We start from the raw sequence: 20,342 nt of genomic DNA on the forward strand, positions 1-20,342 counted from the left end.
AGAGCTATTTTCTTAACAAATTCCCTACTCAATTCAGACGCCATGTTGTGTCTAGATTCACAAATCATATTAAATGCCTCTTAGCACATAAATCCAAATCCATCTTGATGATATATGTGGACTAAAAAAAGAAGGTAGAGTGGTGTATAATTCATGTACTTGTTTCATCCAAATCATGCACACCTGTACCGATGTTTCATTCTCTGTCCCAAACCAATCATATATTGACATGTAAATAAAAGAAAAAATTTAAATACAAAAAGTTATAAAAAGTAGCACTTTAATTTATTTGAAACTGTGATTGAGATAGACGAATGATATTTCACCCTTCAAAGTTCATACCCTTTTTCTGTCCTTGTCCATTACAAAAAAATATTGAAATTAATGTACTAATTTATTACGGGTAAACCATCGAGTCCATGTTTCATGCCCATTTATGTTTTATAGTGGATTATGAAAGCGAAATAACACTATGGCATGTCATATATTCTCAATCAAATCTAAATTAAATATTGATATATAATGTGAACTACAATTCATGTTGAAATTGAGCTCTCTAGCTAATCAAATCACATAAGTTTTTTGCGAACACGGCACTTGAAAAGGGTCTTATAATCTCACATTAGTCTAAGTTTTTTGTATCATCATTTTCAGTTAGCAATCTTTATAATCAAACAACAACCATAACAAAATAGATTGTATTTAATTTCAGCTCATATATGATGATTGAAGAGAGAAAATGAGAGAGAAAGTGAACAATTAATCATGTAAATCTATTATTTAAAAATCAAATATAATTATTCTCTTGAGTATGACCCTTATTAATGGAGGAATGATCATTTTCACTAATGAAGTGACAAATACTACAAAAAACAAATAAAAAGAACAATAATATGATAAAACATTTTTATCCTTTTATATACAATGTAATAATAATTTCGTCATTGTAAACACGTGTAAAATCAAGTATTTATCTATCCATTAATGAAAATGATCATTATTTTTATTAATGAGGTAGCTCATTTTGTCATTGATCATTGTCACTATTATTATTATCATCTAATTTAATTGAGTTTAGTAGGAAGTCACATTTGGAGGGGGCCTATGAGAATTCTAATCCTTTTAATAATGATAAGAGTGCAAATATGGATGACTCATTTATATTGAGTATAATCCAAAAATGTCCAAATTTCAAAAGGATAAGCCAACCCAATAATTTTGATTAAGAAAAGGGATAGGTTCCATTATGTAGCTTGTTCATCCATTAAGATCTCAATAATAATTTACGTGAGATTTAATATGTACACATTGACATTATAAGTGTTTTTTACACTATCAAAATCATTCATTATTCATATATTAATTATAAATGATTCTCAAACTAAAATAATATAACGATAGTACATCGATTTTAAACTCATTTACAAGATGCATGAAAAGGAAGTGGAAGGTTGGAATGATTTGAAAAAGTGAAGATAATGTGTACGGTGGAAGTTTGTAGGCACCAAACAAAAGAAAATCTAATTAATAAAAAGCTAGGTAGGTGACCTATATACATTGGGCTAGCTTATATACATTGAAAAAATGACTCAAAGAACATGACAAAAAGGAATGCACCTACTATAATTTTTCTTCAAATAGTGACTTAATTAGCATCAAGGAAACATGACTTTAGAAGTAGTGACTTAGATTGTCCTACACTATTACCTAGTAGTAAAACTCTAAAATATCTGGATATTCTTCCTCACTTTCCTAAAAGGAGGTGAATTTTCTATATATATATATATATATATATATATATATGTTTTTCCCCCTAATAAAGTAGTTTTTTTTCTTAGCATAGTGACCCTGTAACTCAATTATATATGTGTGTGTTTTTCCCTAATAAAGTAGTTTTTTTTCTTAGCATAGTGACTCTGTAACTCAATTATATATATATGTGTGTTTTTTTCCTCTAATAAAGTAGTTTTTTTTCTTAGCATAGTTACCCTGTAACGCAATTATATATATATATATATATATTTTTTCTTTGAGAAAGTTCCACCGACTAAATAGATAGTGACATTTTTATTTGATGTATGAGCCAATTTTCATTAGGCTCGCTTTGTTTAAAGTTACCATGTTGTACCTGAAATTAGTAAAAACTATAACCTGCTTGAACTTTAACTATAATAACACATGATATCTTTTGAAATTGAATAATACAATAGATTAAAACAAGACATCCTATTATTATTAATAATAGATGTAAAAAGGGTTATTTAATTAGGTTGGAATAGAATGAAGAAAAGTATCTTTTAGTTAGATAGTACGCAAAGGACCAAAAGAATAAAGTGAGAATTTGATAAATATGATTACTCAAAATTGCAAAAGTAATTGGATAATTTGGTTTAGACACCATCAATTCTAACTTTTTTCACACAAATAGTGAACATAGTTCTTGTCTGTTCATGCATGTGAAACAATGGTGGGGTCACCATTTAATCCATTACACCCTCTTTACACTCATTCATATTCTTGCAAATTTAGCTTAATTTGAGATTCTTTTCTAATATAAAGTTATTTTTTATGTTTCTTCTTCACGCTGAGATTTAAATTTATGATATCGTGAAAGTGATGCAAACCTTTCACTTCTTCCTTTTCAAAATAATAATTTGCTGCTGTAACAAAATGGATTAATATATGTCTTTCAAACTTACAATATCCTTACAACAACTAAACATTTATTCGGATGAATCTAATCATATCAGCATTAATGCACCTAATTTCATTAGAAGTTCACAATTAAGCGTGTTTGAGCGAAAATAGTATTAGGATAGTTGACCTCCTGAAAAAATTTCATGTTAAGTATTTTTTAATAAACTTGCATATGTGTATTTGATGGTAGTTCTAAACTCTAAAACACGAATTCGTTGAACACCCTCACGTGTCGATGTCAGACATATACCTGACACAGATACGTTCAGATTCGTGAAAGATACGTATTCCTGAGTATCCAAAAATTAAAATAAATAAATAAAGATGAAGATACATATCTGATACGTTTTCAACAAAGATAGGATAAGATGTAATACATTTTTATCAATTTCATGTATTATTCTACTATATTTTCTAGTTTTCGTACTTTAAATTTTGGGATAATGAATTTACAATTTTCATTATATTTTATACTTTATATATTTTTATTACACTTATAATTTTATTATATTTTATGTATTTTTTATTATTTTATACACGTATCCCTAAACATGTCGTATCCTATATTTTTTTTAAAAAATATGTATCAATTTATCAAATATGTATCGTATCTAACACATGTATCTGTAATGGTGTTTTATAAGTTGTAAGCCCCAATAAAGGATGAGTGTTGTAATAACTTGTTATAACCTTACGGTCAAAATGAATATATGTTCTTTAACACACTTTACCCTCAATTACGGGGAATGAAAAGGTGCGATAATGGCCCCATCTCATATCATATGCTTTCACTGCTAATTTGTCTCCCAAAATTTGAACCTTGTTACCTAACATGTTCAATGTTACAAACCCACACTGTTAATTACTACTTCCTAATAGGAGTCACACTATAAATAGATACAAACTAACGACTAGTTTGGTTGATCACATGCTACCAAAACGCTTTTTTTATGTTGTCTATTCAACACTTTTTCTAACAACCACAGTGACAAACTTCACCGTTTGAGGGTTGGGAATAAACATAAGGAAGAATAAATACACATTTTAGTCTATCGTAATTTTCGACCTTATCAATTTAATCCTTCAAAAAAAAGGACCTAAAATGGTTCACAAAAATTCTAAATGTAGATCAAATTAGTTCTTTCTGGAGTCAAATTAGTCTCTACTAAGTATTGTAAAACATACTAAAAAGGACTAATTTGGTCCACATTTAAATTTTTGGGGACCATTTTAGGTATTTTTTTTGTTTTTGAAAGACTAAACTGATAAGGTCGAAAAAATATAAACAACTAAAATATGGATTTACTCTTAAGTAATTGTCAATCACTGTTGGGTGAAATAGAGCCATCCCAAGTGAAGACTAAGATGCCATGAGTTAGTGCAACATCACACTTATTCATTTGCTAATAGTGAAATTGCTTGTTTAATAGTAACAAAGATAGGAGAGATTAACTCAGATAACCCTTTTCCACAAACGACAATGAGCACAGAAAATAACGGGTACTTGTCTATAATGTTAAAAAGGCATCAGTATTGATACTGAAAATCAGATTCAAAGAGACAAACCAGAGCTTATAAAAGAATAAGAAAACAATATATGAGTACTAGTGTCCTGAAAATGGAGCCACCAGGTACTAAGTTAAGGACATGGTGACCCAACAATTTGTCCTCAAGAGATACTGCTAAATGTTTGATATTTCAAAACAACATAGCCCACTCATCATCATAATATTTTCACCATGCTAAGACATGAAGAAAAAGGAAAAATCAAATCAAATAAAATCAATCTCTGAGGTGAGAGTGAGACAGCTACATTTCTGATGTTTTATAACAAGGTAGCAACCTACCCACAGTTTCTTTCAAACAGGAACAAACCTTTTAATATAAACAAAAGAGATTTACAAAATATACTATAAAAGGGGAAAAAGAAAGGTAGAATGGGAAAATGCAATTTTCCACCCTGAATTCTCTTCTCTTTTTTTTAAATAAAAAAATCACACTCGATACATGTTTGACCCTAAAAACTGAATCTTTAACCAAGACACTTTGCTTTTGTTTCTTGGTTTCTTGCACACGTAGAAAGGTGGAGTGGACACCACAATGTCTGTACTCTAGTGAGCAAAGTATCCCACAGATTTTCTACCTTTTTTACACTACTTGTCTTTTTCACCCAACTCCCTCAACTTCTTTTGTCCATCTTCAAAAGTAAAGCTGCTATATACTAATGTCTACTCTTTTTTTTCTCTTCTTTTCCCCTTGCTCCTGCTTCTTGTTTTTGCCACCTATATCAATTTCCCCCTGCAAGAAACAAAAACTGTACATCACATCAAAACCTTACACATACAATTTGAAAGAGATGTATGAATGATTTCGCAATTCACATGATGAAATTGTTTCTGCTCCAAGAATAAGGACAGGAACAAAAGAATCAGAGGCTTAAATAAGATCAATTTGTGAAGTATAACAAATTATTAGACAAGAAGTTCATACATGTATAAAGACATTCTTAAAACACGTGAATGGTCTTATTTTGATGTATAATACATAAATACTTGTACAGTTTGCACACATATCAAATATTAAGTGGATATGATAAAAAGTATTACCCCAAGAGTCTTTTTAATGGGTTTTACCCCAAGGGTGTTATTATGAGCTTGTGTTGAATATTATTTTTTGGGGGGTGGGGATGAAGGGGACAAGTGGGAGTGACATAATAGTATAATACTTGTGCTTTATTATTTATCTTTTAGAATAATTTTGTCCTTGCCTTGTGAATTGTGATGTTGTCCCCTCCCCTATTATTGAATATCCTCATATAGTATCAGACCCCCTCTTTCTGAAAATCTGCCCAAACTTTATTTAGTCAGTCAAAATTATGCAATTAAAAGTTGATTTCCATATAATACACCAGAAGCAGACTTATGAAAAGAACTGATAATCAATTAAAGAGTAAAAGTTTATTTATTTGATGAAATCTCAGAAAATGCATGTGGTCTGATAATAATCTACATATTACACAGTGTTAGGCTTAGGTATCCATAAAAAATAGCCATCTTTGGCTGTGAAGGAGGTAAAAGAGATAGGCAACCAAATACACCAAATGAAGAAGCAAGACAGGAACAAAAGAACCAAACGGTGGTAGGACAAAAAGACATACAACTAGTGACTATCATAATTTCAACCAAATTACCTAAGTGCCCTTTGAGTAAACAGTTAAGATTTAATATGTTTTATCCTGAAGAGCATAGGATGAATAACTCAATAGTCAACTACCACATAACATTTTATTTGGGATGAAACCAACCCCATAATATGAGAAGCAACTTTTGACTACTTCGGAAATGCTTTCAGGGATACTCCTCCATGATCTAATTATTTATTATCAAATTTTAAAATACCATCTTGAGTTAGCATCTATCAAGTTCCAACCGTACCTGCCTTTCCCCTTTTGAAATAAATTGACTAGAATGCCCTTTCCCTATACTACCAATGAGTGTCGGTGGACAGACATCACAATTGTTGCTTCATCTATTTTTATCTTCTATGTGACATATAACAACAAAGGATATGGTCATCTAAATTGGACAAAGAAGAAGGGGACAACATAAACAAGTACATGCCCAAGGATGCACAGACACTGACAAATTCAGCACTTGTTCCTGATGATAATTCTTTGCTAGTCAATAAAATTCAACTGTAGTAATCTATCATGATTTTTTCTAGTATAAATTTCACTATAGCAGACATCCACAAGTTGGGACTTTGATGCAAGTATACCCCACCTAGTAAATTTACCGAGACTATCACCAAAGTTTTGCTGGACAACATAATAGTAATTTTCAGAAATGAAATAAAGCTCAATTGGTAATCACACTTTCAAAGTAGCTAAAGAAATGTCAGAACAGCAACCAAGAATATAGCGGTTAAATTATCATACATCAAGGCAAAATGCTTGTGATATGATTAAATGGACCTATTATAAAATAATATTTTTCGCAATAAATTTCAAAGTCATTAAATATGTTGGGGCCATGTATGATTTTATTGATCAACCAAAAACATCTGAACAACATATCCATTGTTTTATCTATCATTAATTTAATTAAGGTGTCTTCTCCCTTGAAAATTTATTCAGGGGGTCCACTAAAACGCCTTCTTTGAAGGATGTCTACAAATGCTTCAGGGGGTAACATAACACAACAAAACAAAACAAATTGGTTACCTTTTACTTTAGGTTGATTCTTCAATATTTGGTCATGCCTTCTAGGTCCTTTTTGGGGTAGCTTGCTTAAAAGCAACAGTGGGAGCTATTCTGCAGCTCCTCCTGTTATGCTCCTGAACAAGTTCTCCAGCAAACCAGTCAAGTTTCTCAAAATTTCTCTGCTCCCCAATCCTCTTTCCTCCAAATAGCATTGACTCTACATTCTCCTGGTTTAACATTTCCTCTGCTATTCCAATCAGCATCTTTACATTGCTAGGACTAGAATCTGTATCCACATTGGATCCACATCGTCCCATAGTTGACCCATTTGCCTGTCATATATCACAATTGTTTGTTTAGGCCATCCTTGAATTTGAAGTATAATGCTAGTAGCTAGTAATATTCTTCAAGCTTAGAATTCATGGATTTAAGTATCAAGAAGAATTTAAGTTATGTAAGGGCTAAAAGTTGCATCCTAGCATAATAAACTCATTCAAAAGGGAAAAAAGAAATTAAATGCAAAATAAGATGCACAATAACAGCATAAAAATTGAAGGGTGAGATTCATTATTAATCACAATTTAAAGCTACAACATCTTTTGACCACAATATGAACTAATTTGGAATAGGCTTTATTAGTTTACCTGAACAAGTATATTAGCACACAAGGCATTAGTTAAGGGAAATGTTTCAATTGCGCATCTCTTTGATGCAAATGAGTGAAATGACAAAATGAAGTTCAATGTTATGCAATAACAAATACTACCCTTTGAATGGATCCTACACTGAGAAAAGAAATTTATCCACTCCATTCTACACATGGCATTCCATGCTATAATCAACCTACTACCAAAACCAAGGTTTCCAACTTTTCATACAAATTGTTACTGGAAAAGTGCATAACATTAATTACCAACAACAGAGATATCCCCCCTATTCCTTCTAACAGGTCCAAAACCAGCTATCCTACCCCATACCTATCAACTTGCTACATAGAGACAAGGCAAAAGAAATCCCCTATGGAAACCCCACACTCCCTACCCTCCTGCTGGTGTGAAATTGACTCAAATTTAATACCCCTTAACGTTTATGGAATCAATAACAGCTGGGCACTCACAAACTCAATCAGTTACATGATACTAAAAACCAGAGAGTCATACTCATAGCCAAATCCCTATTCTATCAAGACATATTTTAATTGACATTCTGACCAACAAAACAAATTTGACCCATACTCACCTGTCAGACAACCACAGAACACCACATTCTCTTGAGCCACCCAAAAAAAAACAAAACCTCCCTTGGTATTGCTTCCCTCACCCTCATCCACACTCATATGCCACCCCATCAAAAGAATAAAATCTCAAACCCCTCCTCAATAAATACCTATATACTATCATACCTCTTATAAGATAGAACATATTAATTCAATTATATAATATTTTATAATTCATCTTTGGTGTCATGTGCACATGAATTTAACATGACAGTAAAATTTCATGTACAATTAAAAAAAAAATTAAACAAACCTGAATGCGAACATAATTGGAGCTGCGGCAATGCCCGAATGCCATGGCGACGGCCTGGTCAACAACATCAGCCGAACCGTCGCCAGATATTCGGGCAACAGGCCGGGCCCAGTCCTTAGCCTTCCAATGTCTGACCTGGTTATATTCATATTTCACCTCCAACAGTTGACCCGTTCCAAGAGACAACACAAGCAAGTCCTCAACTCCTCGCACGAATGGAAACTCCTGCTTGTTGTGCAGCACGTGCGTGATTGCCGCCCCGGTCGGGTTGCTCATCGCCAAACCACCATCAACCGCCACGCAACTGGTTTTACCGTCTACGGACCGCATTAAAACCGGTTCGAATAAACCCGGTTCGGCCGAAGTTGCACGGCAAACTTCCCATAGACGGAAATCGAAACTGTCGGTTTCCAACGCGTCCGCACGTGAGAACAAAAACGGCGCCGTACTGGATAAGTCATAGCACGGTATCAGAACCGGTTTAAGCGTGTCCTTCAGCGTTAAGCTTCGACCGTTTTTCTCCGTAAACGCTTCCTTCACGATTTTCTCTAAACCGTTTGTGGCAGAATCGGTCGAACCGGACCCTCCGCTGCTGAATAATCTTCTAAATAAACCGCCGCCGCCGGTTCCGGAGCTTGGACGGTAGAACTTCTTCCCCTGCTCAGCCAGGAACCGCCACGTGTCATCAGCAGAAAAAATCGGGCGGCTATGGTCCTTGGTGGCGAATAGCATCGCGGTGAAGATGCCTCCGACACCAGAGCCGGCGGCGACGTCGAAGTAATCAGCGATTGTAGCGTTTTCATGGCCAGATTTCTTCTTGAGAGCATTCTCGAGGTAGGCAAGGGCTTTTCCGGCGAGGATCCCTCGCATGCCGGCACCGTCAATGGATAATATGCATATCTTACCACGCTGGTTCTTGACGGCGGAGATAGCATCAACGGCGGGCGGCGGCGGCGGCGGTTGTTGTTGGAGTTCAGGTATGTGATGAATGGAGGAAGGTATTTGCTTAGGGAACCAAAGCTTTTGTTCATCGTAACCAAAGAGGAATTTGCTTTCAAGAACAGAGAAGATTTCGTAGCTTAGCTTATCGGTTTCGATACTCGGCTCTTGCATTTCCATCAGATTATTACTAAAATCCATTTTGGGTAAAAAGCTGTTTGAGATGTTTTTTCTTTCAATGCAAAATGAAAGAAATTTTATGACATAACTTATAACTTATGTGTACAAAAAGAAAAGCAATGTTGCATGGTTTTGAATCTCGGAACTCAAATAAGAAGAATATAAATGTGTGTGTTTCATTATTTATTTGAATATTCAAAGCGAATCACAACATTCCAAATACGTTACCTCGTGAGACATTAGAATAAAATGAGATAGAAAAGCACTAATTAAAGTCTTATAAAAAGAGGGAGAAGACAGTAATAAAAAAAGTTAATTTTGTTGAGTGTGGCTTTTGCCTAAACAAGTAAAAGCCAACTTCTCAATGTATAACCAACCAACAATCACCGAACAAAACCAGAAAATACCAAATACTCATTATCATAATATCTCAAAGAATTTTTCATTTATGTTATACAACTATTACAAACTTTCATGGGTCAAAATTAAATTACTTATGGGTTTTCATTGTAACTTAGTCATGTAATTGAACAAGTATGAATGACAAAATTCTCTTTTATAAATAATAGATGCTATAGTGAAGGAATAAAACTCTCCCAACACCAATCTATTATCTTTTCTTAACAATTTCAATCTAATGTTGTGTGTGTAGCACTAACATGATCCAAAAGCATGTAGAGGAGTTTAGGGAGAAACATTAATTAATTAAAGAAAGAGTTTTCTAATTAATGTTTGAAATGGTCTTGTGCCTCTCAAAGTCTAAACCACATATTGGGACACACGATTCAATTCGTGTTTTAGCAGTTGACAATCACCATTCAGTCACCGACACTTGTAAACCCTCTATCTTTGGGTTTATCATCAGGATAAAGATCATGTCTCAATTTACGTCCTAAGTCAATCAAAATATTTCATTTTATTGAAAAAATAAAAATAAAAACAAAAAATTATATTTTTATATTATTTTATGTTATTATGTTTAATCAGGACACGAGGACAGAGTCCTTTTAAGATAAATAATCAGTGTTCTTATGATCTACCCTTTAATTGTACAGCAACTATTCCACCTTCATTATAAAATCTTACGGGTAGAGTAACAAGATTTATACTCAATAATATATCTTTATCTATACTATTAATAAAGGGAAAACACAAAATAACCATCCATCATGGTGTAATTTGTGTTTTCCTATTTTGCCCTCAATATCTTTTTATTTATACCAAAAAACCATATAATATTATTTTCTTATTTTATTCTTATTATCTTCTTATTTTAAAAGTGTATTTAAAAAATTGAATATTAGACCAATTCAAAAAATTAAACCGTAAATTTAGCGCACAAAATTATATTTGAATTTATAAAATACAAATTATACATTACAAAATGAGTACACCTCAACAAGTTTGTGTAACCAATAAGAAACTAATCTCTTTTAAAATGTACGAATATTTTTCCGTTCATGTTGTTATTAGAGCTTTGTTTTAAATGATTGGTTATATTAGTCTATCATGTCTATGGAGAGGTGAATAAATGTGCATATCATTTGGCAAAAGTAGGTCGTAACGGACTTTTGATAGATCCCGTTTTCATGTTCCTCCTATTTCTTTCATTCCTTTTTATTATAAATGGTCGTTGGAGTATAGCTTTCTATAACACTATCACCTTTATGCTATATATAATTTATTTCTCGTTTTTTATTATTAAAAAATAGTTATTATGTGTCATTTGGAAAAGTTTATTGTATATTAATTAAGACAAAAAATAATATCCATCATAATAATCTTAGTTATTATAATATTTAATGATTTAAAAGTCTTCATTCTAAACAAAATGTTCTTTAAAGAATCCAGCCACCCAATTTCCCACTCCTAAAAACATGATCCAGTGCAATAAAACTATGACTAGTCAAATTATACTTTACAATTTTTTTAGTTTCACATTAATCACTATTCTTTTTTCTTCTTCTAATTATGACTATGTGTGTCTCTCTATCAAAGTTTATCCTAGCATGAGTTGGTCGACATTTCAAGCTTCTTCCCTTAATGTCTCAAAATTATAAATTACTAAATAAACAACCCCTACATTAAATACCAAACTTTGTTAATTGAGTAATATTTTTAATGGGTTGAAAGGCGTTGGTATAATGATGCAAGACCCCACTGTATCCCAAAGGTTGATGATTCGATTCATGTGAGCGACACTTGATGTGACGGGCAACCACGAACCCCAAAAGTGATTAATTCATTATACAAAAATGTAATGAATACTTTTGGTAATACAACAAAAATATCTAAATACTTTATGATATACCCAAAAATGTAGACATCATATCCATGATGAAAAATGTATAGGGTTAATATATATTTTTGGCTAAATCCTTTTTTCATTGCGCTTATATTCAAATGTTCTGCATTTGACCCCATTGATAATTGTTGCTTTGGAGTATATGAAGAAGTGAGAAGATCTTAGTATTTTATACTCCTGTAAGTAGATTGGAACAAGATATCATCCTCCCCTTGCAATTAGCAAGTGAATCTACAAAAATAGAAAAAAGGTAAATCCAAATTTGTAAAAAAAATACAGGGTATCAATCAATTCAATCAGAAAATCAGTGAAATCAAACCTCTCATCAATAATATTAAATATAGTGGATCATCCATGCATCCTTATGGGTAAGAATCAAATGAAAATAACTTATTATAATCATAGATAAATATAAAGTGTAATGTAATTTATGTGGCTATATAAAACATACGGGTGTGTTTGGGAGTACCATTTTGGAGGGGGAGAGAAGGAGGGGGAGGGTTTAGGAGATGAATTCCCTTGTTTGGAGTTTAGTGGAGGGGAGAGTTTTGAAGGATTTTTCGAACCCCCTCAAACCCTCCAAATACCAAAATACCTAGTTCCCCAAATTTGGGTGTTTTGGGAGGAAAATAAGTCAAATTACTTAACTACCCTTACTAATATTATTCTATAACATATAATACATAACATACTGCTGATTTTTTAAATGAGAAAGAGGGATAAAATAGTAATTTTGTATTATATTAACCCTTCATCCCCTCCTATCTAAATTCCACACTCCCAAACAAGGGAGGGGATTAGTTGGATTTGTCTTCCCTTCTCCTTCCTTTCCTCCCCCATCTTTACCCTCTCATCCCTTTCCTTTCTCTCTTAACTCCCAAACAAAGGCTAAGGGTGTATTATATTTGGATTTGTGTTCCCTATTGATGTTTGTATTATATCATATAGTCTAGAGCAGGTGATAGGATGATGTTGTGGTCTAATATGGGTTGGGTCAATAACACCCAAAACTATGAGATAAACATAAGACCACTCACATTCATAAAACCCATAAATGTATACTTAATTATGGGATAACTCAGTTACAAATTATATGATTTAAGGTATATAAGTTTTATACATTATCGTTGTATCATCTATTATTTATGTTTTATTATTATTAAATCCTAAAAAAAAGGAAATAATACAAATGAAAGAGAAATAATATATTAACTGTGTATAAATTTTTATACTAACAATATAAATATATTACACTCTAATAGTAATACCCCAAGATATGTCATCTATTTTAACACCAAGGCACCAAAAAATCACATAAGTAAACTTTTATCTCTTCTATATGAAGTACCCGATCCACACTCATATGTTTCATGTTATCAACTTATTTATTTAGTATATAAATATATGATACGCTCTCTTATCCTCATGTGAGGAACATTTATAATCGTGGAATTTTCTCTACATGCATATGAGATTTTAACTTGGAGATCTTGCTTAAAAGGGGAAAAGTACTATTTGATCATAAATGACACTTATAAATGTCTTACAATCATTTACAAAAGAAAAATCGTTTGGGGCTAATAGCCATACTACTGAATCCAAAAGCTGATTCTTAGTAATGTCACTCGAATCTTTAGGGTTTATTTGATAGTTGGATTTTGGAGGGGAATAAAGGAAAAGAGAAGATTTGAGAGTCATGAAATACACTTATGAGATGACTCTTAAACCTTCTATTTTCCTTCATTCCCCTCCAAAATTTCACTCGCAAACAAGCTTTTATAGTCAACTATATATTGTTTTTGGGGAGGGGAATAGTGCGATTCTTCAGGTTAGAACTTTGAAGTCAAAGTGTTTATGTTTTATGTCCCTTGGCTTTATCAATTAAGCACACTTTTGAAGACTATTAATTATGTATTTGTGCTTGTTTATATATTTATGGTGTATATACTTTACACTGTAATAAACTCTAATGGTTGTTATATATTATATATATGAACTTTAATATCAAATTTTATTCTACTCAACTTGCCAATCCATGTATGATATCAAAATTTATAGTCACTTTCGCTCATGTAATCAATTTTTTTTTTAAGAGTTGAATTTTGTTTATAAAATATGGCAAATCCTCACCTAGTGGTTTTGGAGATAAAGTAAATATGTCACCTTAGTTTAATTAAGAGTATAATGTCAAATCCTCACTTACCATTTTTAAGATTTAAATACATGATTTAGAATTGGTTATATTAGTTGTTAGTGAGCATATAATAAGATATGTTGGATAAACGTAGCTACAAAAGCACACAATGAAACGATTGATTATAATTTACAAATATATAATGACCTTAAAATAAGCAATTGTCGATATTAGAGTTAGTTAAGTAATTAGAAATAATTTTACTAATGCATTTTTCCCATTAGAGGACATAGGTGTAGAAAGTTTAGGTGCATAGCTGAAAAATCTAAAATATATATTTTTCCATAAATATAAAAGAATTCAAAGATGACAAAAAGAATTACCTCAAATAAAGATGAAAAAAAAAGAATAACTTGAAATAAAGAAGACAAATAAACTAAAGGGAACACAAAGGAGAGTGCAAATACAAACACAAAGAAGTTGTGATTATATATATCTTCAAATAATCTTCTTTTTCCATCAAAACCTTGTAAAGTGATGATAACTCAATCAATAGGGTTGCCCCTGATTGATTCAAGAACATTAACTGCACCTGCTCTCAAGATGATTTGATGATAGAAAGCTGCAATGGCTGCCCCAATAAATGGTCCTATCACATAGACCCACTAACCAGACACAAAAAGGGTTATATAATAGTAGCAATAAGTTACAATAACATGGAAAAGGGTTGATAAATACTCACAAGGTCATTCCAAGTCTTAGATTGGTTGAAGATAACAGCAGCTCCAAAACTCCTAGCAGGGTTAATGCCAGAGCCAGTTACTGGGATTGTGGACAAGTGAACCATGAATACAGCAAATCCAATGGGAAGTGGAGCCAAAACCTACAAATATATGTTATACAACCAAACCATATTCATAACAAAATCATATGCATTTGAACCTACAAAACCCTATGCATATCAAAATAATAAGATTGTACATGATTGAGAAAGTACCGGAACATGAGAATCTCTAGCATTCCTCTTGGGATCAGTGGCAGAGAAGACAGTGTATACCAAAACAAAGGTTCCAATAATCTCAGCACCCAATGAAGTACCAACACTATAGGCATCATTAAGGGAATTGGCCCCACCACCATAACTGTTGAAGATAGACTTGTTTAAAGACTTGACCAACCCAACTCCTGAGATTGCTCCTAAGCTCTGAGCCACTATGTATAAGATAGTTCTTGGCAAAGACACCTTTCTAGCCAAGAACAGCCCAAATGTCACTGCTGGATTAATGTGACCCCCTGCAACAATGGATTCAAACCCCTTTTTACATTATATGAAATTAATATAATGACTTGGTATTGTGTTATAATATGAAAGAAGCAAAGGAAGAAACCTTACCAGAGATTCCAGCAGTGGAGTAAACAAGAACAAAGATCATGCCACCAAAAGCCCATGAAATGCCAAGAAGACCAACACCACCACAGACAGAACCATTAGCTTTGGGATCACTTTGGCTCTTGTAACTAATTATTGTAAGGACACCAATGTAAAGGAAGAGCAAAGTGGCAATGAATTCAGCTATGACTGCCCTATATAAGGACCACTTTGAGAGCTCCTCAATATCAATGAAGGGTGTTGCAGGAGGCTCATAGTAGTCCTTTCTAGAGCTGGTGCCATGCACATTAACCTCAATGTCTTTACCCATATAAGTAGTGGATGGAAGAGAACCAAAGTAATTAATTCTCAAACAGAAAGACCTTGTTGGTAGAGAAAGGGAGAAGCTTTCGAATGAGAAAGGTGATGGGTTCTTGTACATGAGAAGGAATATATATATATACATATATATTGTGAAGGATTAGAGCATTCTACTGATGCAGTTTAAAAATTTGATGCATAAAAAATTGTCCTAAATTGTTTAGTGCGTTGGCACTAAGCAAAACAGCCTGTTTTTATTTCCTTCAAATTTCTTTGGTATGAGTATATATCATAATGAATAGAAATCTTATCATTTTTAGAAAGAGAATAACAAATCTTAATTAGTAACATTTTTGAAAGGGTATATTCTCTATTACAAATATGCTAAAGATCATTTTCAGAATTGGAAGAGTGCACGTATAAGTAAAAGAAAAAATAATGTTAAAACACCTTTATTCTTTAAATATAAATGAAATAACATTTTTATTCTTACCAAAAAAAAATGTAAAACCAACTACTTTTCTCTTCAAGAATATACAGGAGCCCTATTTTATGTTCACACATTTATCAAGATCAACCAAATTCTTTTTAAAAATTTGCACAACCAATTTACACAGAGAAAATAAGAAGAATGTTGTCATAAATGTCTAGCTTTCATGTATTTCCTTGAGGCTCTATTCATTGAGTTAGAATCTTAGAAACAAATATTTCATAAAACAAAAGGAAATATATTTTCAATAATATATTTATCCATTTAATTATAATAGAATTACATTTTTATTATTAAAAATAAAGAGAAAAATATACACTTAGCTCTTATTAATAGTTTATTATATTAACAAAGGGAGAAACATTGTATTATTATATTATTATATAACTAATGTTATATTATTATAATAATATTGCCTCTCACAATAATAATATAATACAGTGTTTCTCCCATTAATAATATAAATATCAAAAATAATATTATTATTAACATAACTAATGACAAATAATAATATAATGAACATATATTTTATTAATAAAATGCAATTTATAATCATGAAATAATAAATGATTCAACTCGTCAAAATTATTGAGTTTATATCCTATGTTTATAGTAGGTCATATTTGTCTGTTAAAATTCAATTTATAACAATGAAATAAAAAATTATTTTTTCGAAATGAAATTGCTTTTCAATAATAAATAATTCATTGTAATAGTAATAATGATAAAGATTTATCTTTAATAACAAATAATAAATGTTAAATAATCATTAAAAATTCTTAATTAATCTTACACATATAAAAAAAACGTGCATATAATAATCACATCAACAATGATCAAAATCATCAAATAGAGACTGATTAAAGAATGATCAAATATTTTTTATTATCTGTCCACCCACTTAAAAAATAAAATTATAAGTATCGCTCTCAATAATCGAATCTCTAAATTATTATTTATAGATATTTTAGAAATACTAACTTACATCTAAATCAGTGCTTATTGCCTATCTTTTAAAAGTTACCATAATCTTTTATTATAAACAAAAATAATAAAACTACATTCCAATAAATATTGAATTAAATTATTATTGTTAAACATAACTTATTTCTCACCAGTAAAAAAAAGTGTTAAATCCTGACAGTATAAAAATAAGATACACAATCAGTGCATCATCTATCATTCATTTAGATCATTTTTTGTTGAAAAGTCAATGATAATTTAAGTATATATATCATTCATTCAGAATTAAAGTATATGATGTAATAATAATGTAAAAAACTCTTACACTGTCAGTGTATATTCAGGAAAAGATAAGTTATTTACATACATTTAAACTTAGAGAAGACAATATATATTCAGGAAAAGATAAGTTATTTCCTATAACATTAAAATTATGACATATGACTTATTTTTTAGTTTTTAGAAATATTTTTTGTGAAAATTGGTCAAATAACATATCATTATTTTAGTAATAGAAGAATATAACTTATTTTCTTATATGATGCAACTTTAATGGTCCAAATTTAGCACAATTAGAAAGAAAATAACTTATTAACATGTCAAATTCTTTTTATATTATCAAAGGTATCACTCATCTTTATAAGTAAGGAACTAATTCATTTCAAAATGTGTGATTATACCTTCCAACAAGTGTCTAATCAAACCAACACAATGTTAATATTTTTTCAATGTGTGGTTGCACTCTTGACATTTTGATATTTTTGGGATACAGTAGAGTATTATACAACTAGACCAACACATTATTAAGTCAATTGGTCAAATATGACACATATCATAATTTTAATTCACTTATTTTTACATAATTTTAAAATAACCCTTTTTAACAAAATTAGAAATAAAATAATGCAATTTTGGAAAATTGGAACATAACATATTATAATGTTATGATGCAATTGTATTTATTGGATTTTATTGAACGCTGAAATTGAATCGTCTTAAAATTAAATGATTTATTGAATTAGTAGATATTATTTTATGGACAATAAGTGAAATTGAATGATTTGGATGGTAAATAACTAAATATTATGAAATTCAAATTCCTAATTTTTCTACTAAAAGAAATTATTATGAATTAATTATAATGATTCATTATTAACTTATAATGTGATTGGTGTAATGTTATTAATATATATATATATATATATATATATATACATTCCAAATATGCCAAAAATCTCTCAAATCTCCTAAAGATACATGTATATAAATAGTCTTTCTTTCATTTCTGAAAAGTTTATTGTCTTAAAGTTGTTTAAGCTTTTCCATTTCTGAAAAAGTTTTTACTTTTATTTTTAAAATAACCTTTTTAACGAAATTTCGAGAAAATAATACAATTTTGAAAAATTATAATGCGGAACATGTTATAATGCTATAACGCAGTTGTATTTATTGAATTTTATTGTTTAATATTGTATTGTCCTAACATTATAGAATTTATTAAATATTGAATTTGAATAATTTATTGTACAAATTATTTTGATAGAAAGTAAATGAAATTGAATGATTTTGATGGTAAATATTATGAAATTCAAATTCCTATTTTTCTACTAATAGAAACTATTATGAATTAATTACGATGATTCACTATTAATTTATAATGTGATTGATGTAATGTTATTAATAATAATATATATGTATATTCCAAATATATGAAGCAAAAAATCTTTCAAATCTCCTAGAGATACATGTATAGAAATAGTTTGCGTTTCATTTCGAAGATTGACTATTACTACATAAAGTGCTTGTGTTATTGCATTCTTATATTATGAGAACTCTCCTCCAATATTTCATCATAATATCAAATCTACATGCATCTATTATTTGAAAATGATTCTCCTGATTATCAATCTAAGAACTATAAATATAAGAAGAAGTGTTAAAATAGTTGAATGGTTAGTTAGTTTGATTATAATAGTTAAAAGGTTGTTTCGGTCGTGTTGCGATGCTTGGCGAAGGATGTCTTGATCATTCTTCAACTAATGTGATGCTTGCCCAAGGTTTTTTTGGTGCATGATTGCTAATATCTTTCTAGATCATGATTTTTCTGTCAAGATTGGATGATTTGGGCTACTTAATTTAGATAAATTTAGCCTTGGATATAATAAAAGATGAAAGGATATGGAGTATATGTGATATCTAGTAAAGATGTGTTACTTCATGTGTCATTGTTTGTGATTAGTTGAAAAATATACTTAACTTAAAATATTAGTAATTAAGTATTTTTTTGGCTAGTCACACATAATGATATAATTTTTTGAACAAAAAATGATTAAGTATTTTATTGACTAATCACAAATAGTGATACATTTTTTTTTGAACAAAAAATATCCAACACCAGAAAGAATAGAAGAAAATTATTCAGTTATTTAAAATGTGAATGATTGGTGTGATTGATTGTTGTATTTCTAAAGCTCTTTTTATTTGCTATAATAAACTTACAATTCATTATATTATGATTTTATTTCTAATGTTTTGTGATGTGAAGATATTTTTTAATGCAAGTATAATTATTCTATTTTGACTTCAATATAATCAATAAGAAAACTGCAATATAAACTCGGGCTATAAAAAAACATATATGTCCTTCTCACTCTAGGATGCTGGCTATATATGAATAATAAAAGAGAATAAATAATAGTTAATCTATTAACAATAAGAAAACTCTGTTTCTCTATTTGTTAATATATAATTTATGCTTCTAATAAAAAATAATAATTTATGAAGTGGAGGAGCTCCTATTTTTTGAAGAGGAAAATAAGATATAATAGAAGAGAGATCGTTAGTCCTGCAATATTCTTATGAACATTAATAAAATTATTTTCGGTGAATAATTAAATGGGGTGATGAGATAAGAGTCTTTCATCTAAACAGATCACTTAAGCACGATATGATTAATTACTTAAATAACAAAAATTAAATTAAACACTTTTTGCACCAATGTAACATGTGTAAATGGCTAGGTGAGTCTTCAAAATAATTTTATAATTTTATGATATTGTCCTTTAAGCTGAACCGTTAATAGTTTAATTAATGCTTTATTCTTCCAACTTAAATGGGATGATGAGATTATATTATTATTTTTTTGGTTCCAACATATATCTTCATGAGACAATCATGTCCGAGTTGAAAATATTCACAGGTACGTGGGACTAAC

General features: G+C 30.5%; 2 protein-coding genes across 3 annotated transcripts; both read right to left on the reverse strand.

The window, feature by feature from the left end:
* LOC109336287 (patatin-like protein 6) lies at positions 4,501-19,500 on the reverse strand. Of its 2 annotated transcripts, XM_019572793.1 has the most exons (4): positions 19,494-19,500; positions 8,428-9,598; positions 6,920-7,230; positions 4,882-4,995 (listed from the first exon to the last, which is right to left on the reverse strand). In XM_019572793.1, exons 2-3 carry the CDS (start codon positions 9,565-9,567, stop codon positions 6,961-6,963), a joined length of 1,410 nt encoding a protein of 469 aa, XP_019428338.1. In that variant the 5' UTR covers positions 9,568-9,598; positions 19,494-19,500; the 3' UTR covers positions 4,882-4,995; positions 6,920-6,960. The 2 variants fall into 2 exon arrangements, with proteins under 2 accessions (XP_019428339.1, XP_019428338.1); XM_019572794.1 differs by lacking the exon at positions 19,494-19,500 and having other exon boundaries at positions 4,501-5,011; positions 8,428-9,798.
* Positions 14,459-15,700, reverse strand: LOC109336288 (probable aquaporin PIP2-4). Its single transcript, XM_019572796.1, has 4 exons — positions 15,379-15,700; positions 14,983-15,278; positions 14,728-14,868; positions 14,459-14,650 (listed from the first exon to the last, which is right to left on the reverse strand). Exons 1-4 carry the CDS (start codon positions 15,683-15,685, stop codon positions 14,531-14,533), a joined length of 864 nt encoding a protein of 287 aa, XP_019428341.1. The 5' UTR covers positions 15,686-15,700; the 3' UTR covers positions 14,459-14,530.

Source organism: Lupinus angustifolius, chromosome LG20, assembly GCF_001865875.1.
Source record: "Lupinus angustifolius cultivar Tanjil chromosome LG20, LupAngTanjil_v1.0, whole genome shotgun sequence".
Lineage (NCBI taxonomy): Eukaryota > Viridiplantae > Streptophyta > Magnoliopsida > Fabales > Fabaceae > Lupinus > Lupinus angustifolius.

Excerpts from the sequence above, each read along its gene's own strand:
- LOC109336287 (XM_019572794.1), bottom strand. The coding sequence starts at position 9,567 with ATGGATTTTAGTAATAATCTGATGGAAATGCAAGAGCCGAGTATCGAA. Across the intron at positions 7,231-8,427 it reads CCAATTATGTTCGCATTCAG|GCAAATGGGTCAACTATGGG; the intron begins GTTTGTTTAATT and ends GATATATGACAG.
- LOC109336288 (XM_019572796.1), bottom strand. The coding sequence starts at position 15,685 with ATGGGTAAAGACATTGAGGTTAATGTGCATGGCACCAGCTCTAGAAAG. Across the intron at positions 14,869-14,982 it reads CTAGAGATTCTCATGTTCCG|GTTTTGGCTCCACTTCCCAT; the intron begins GTACTTTCTCAA and ends ATATATTTGTAG. Across the intron at positions 14,651-14,727 it reads CTAAGACTTGGAATGACCTT|TGGGTCTATGTGATAGGACC; the intron begins GTGAGTATTTAT and ends GTGTCTGGTTAG.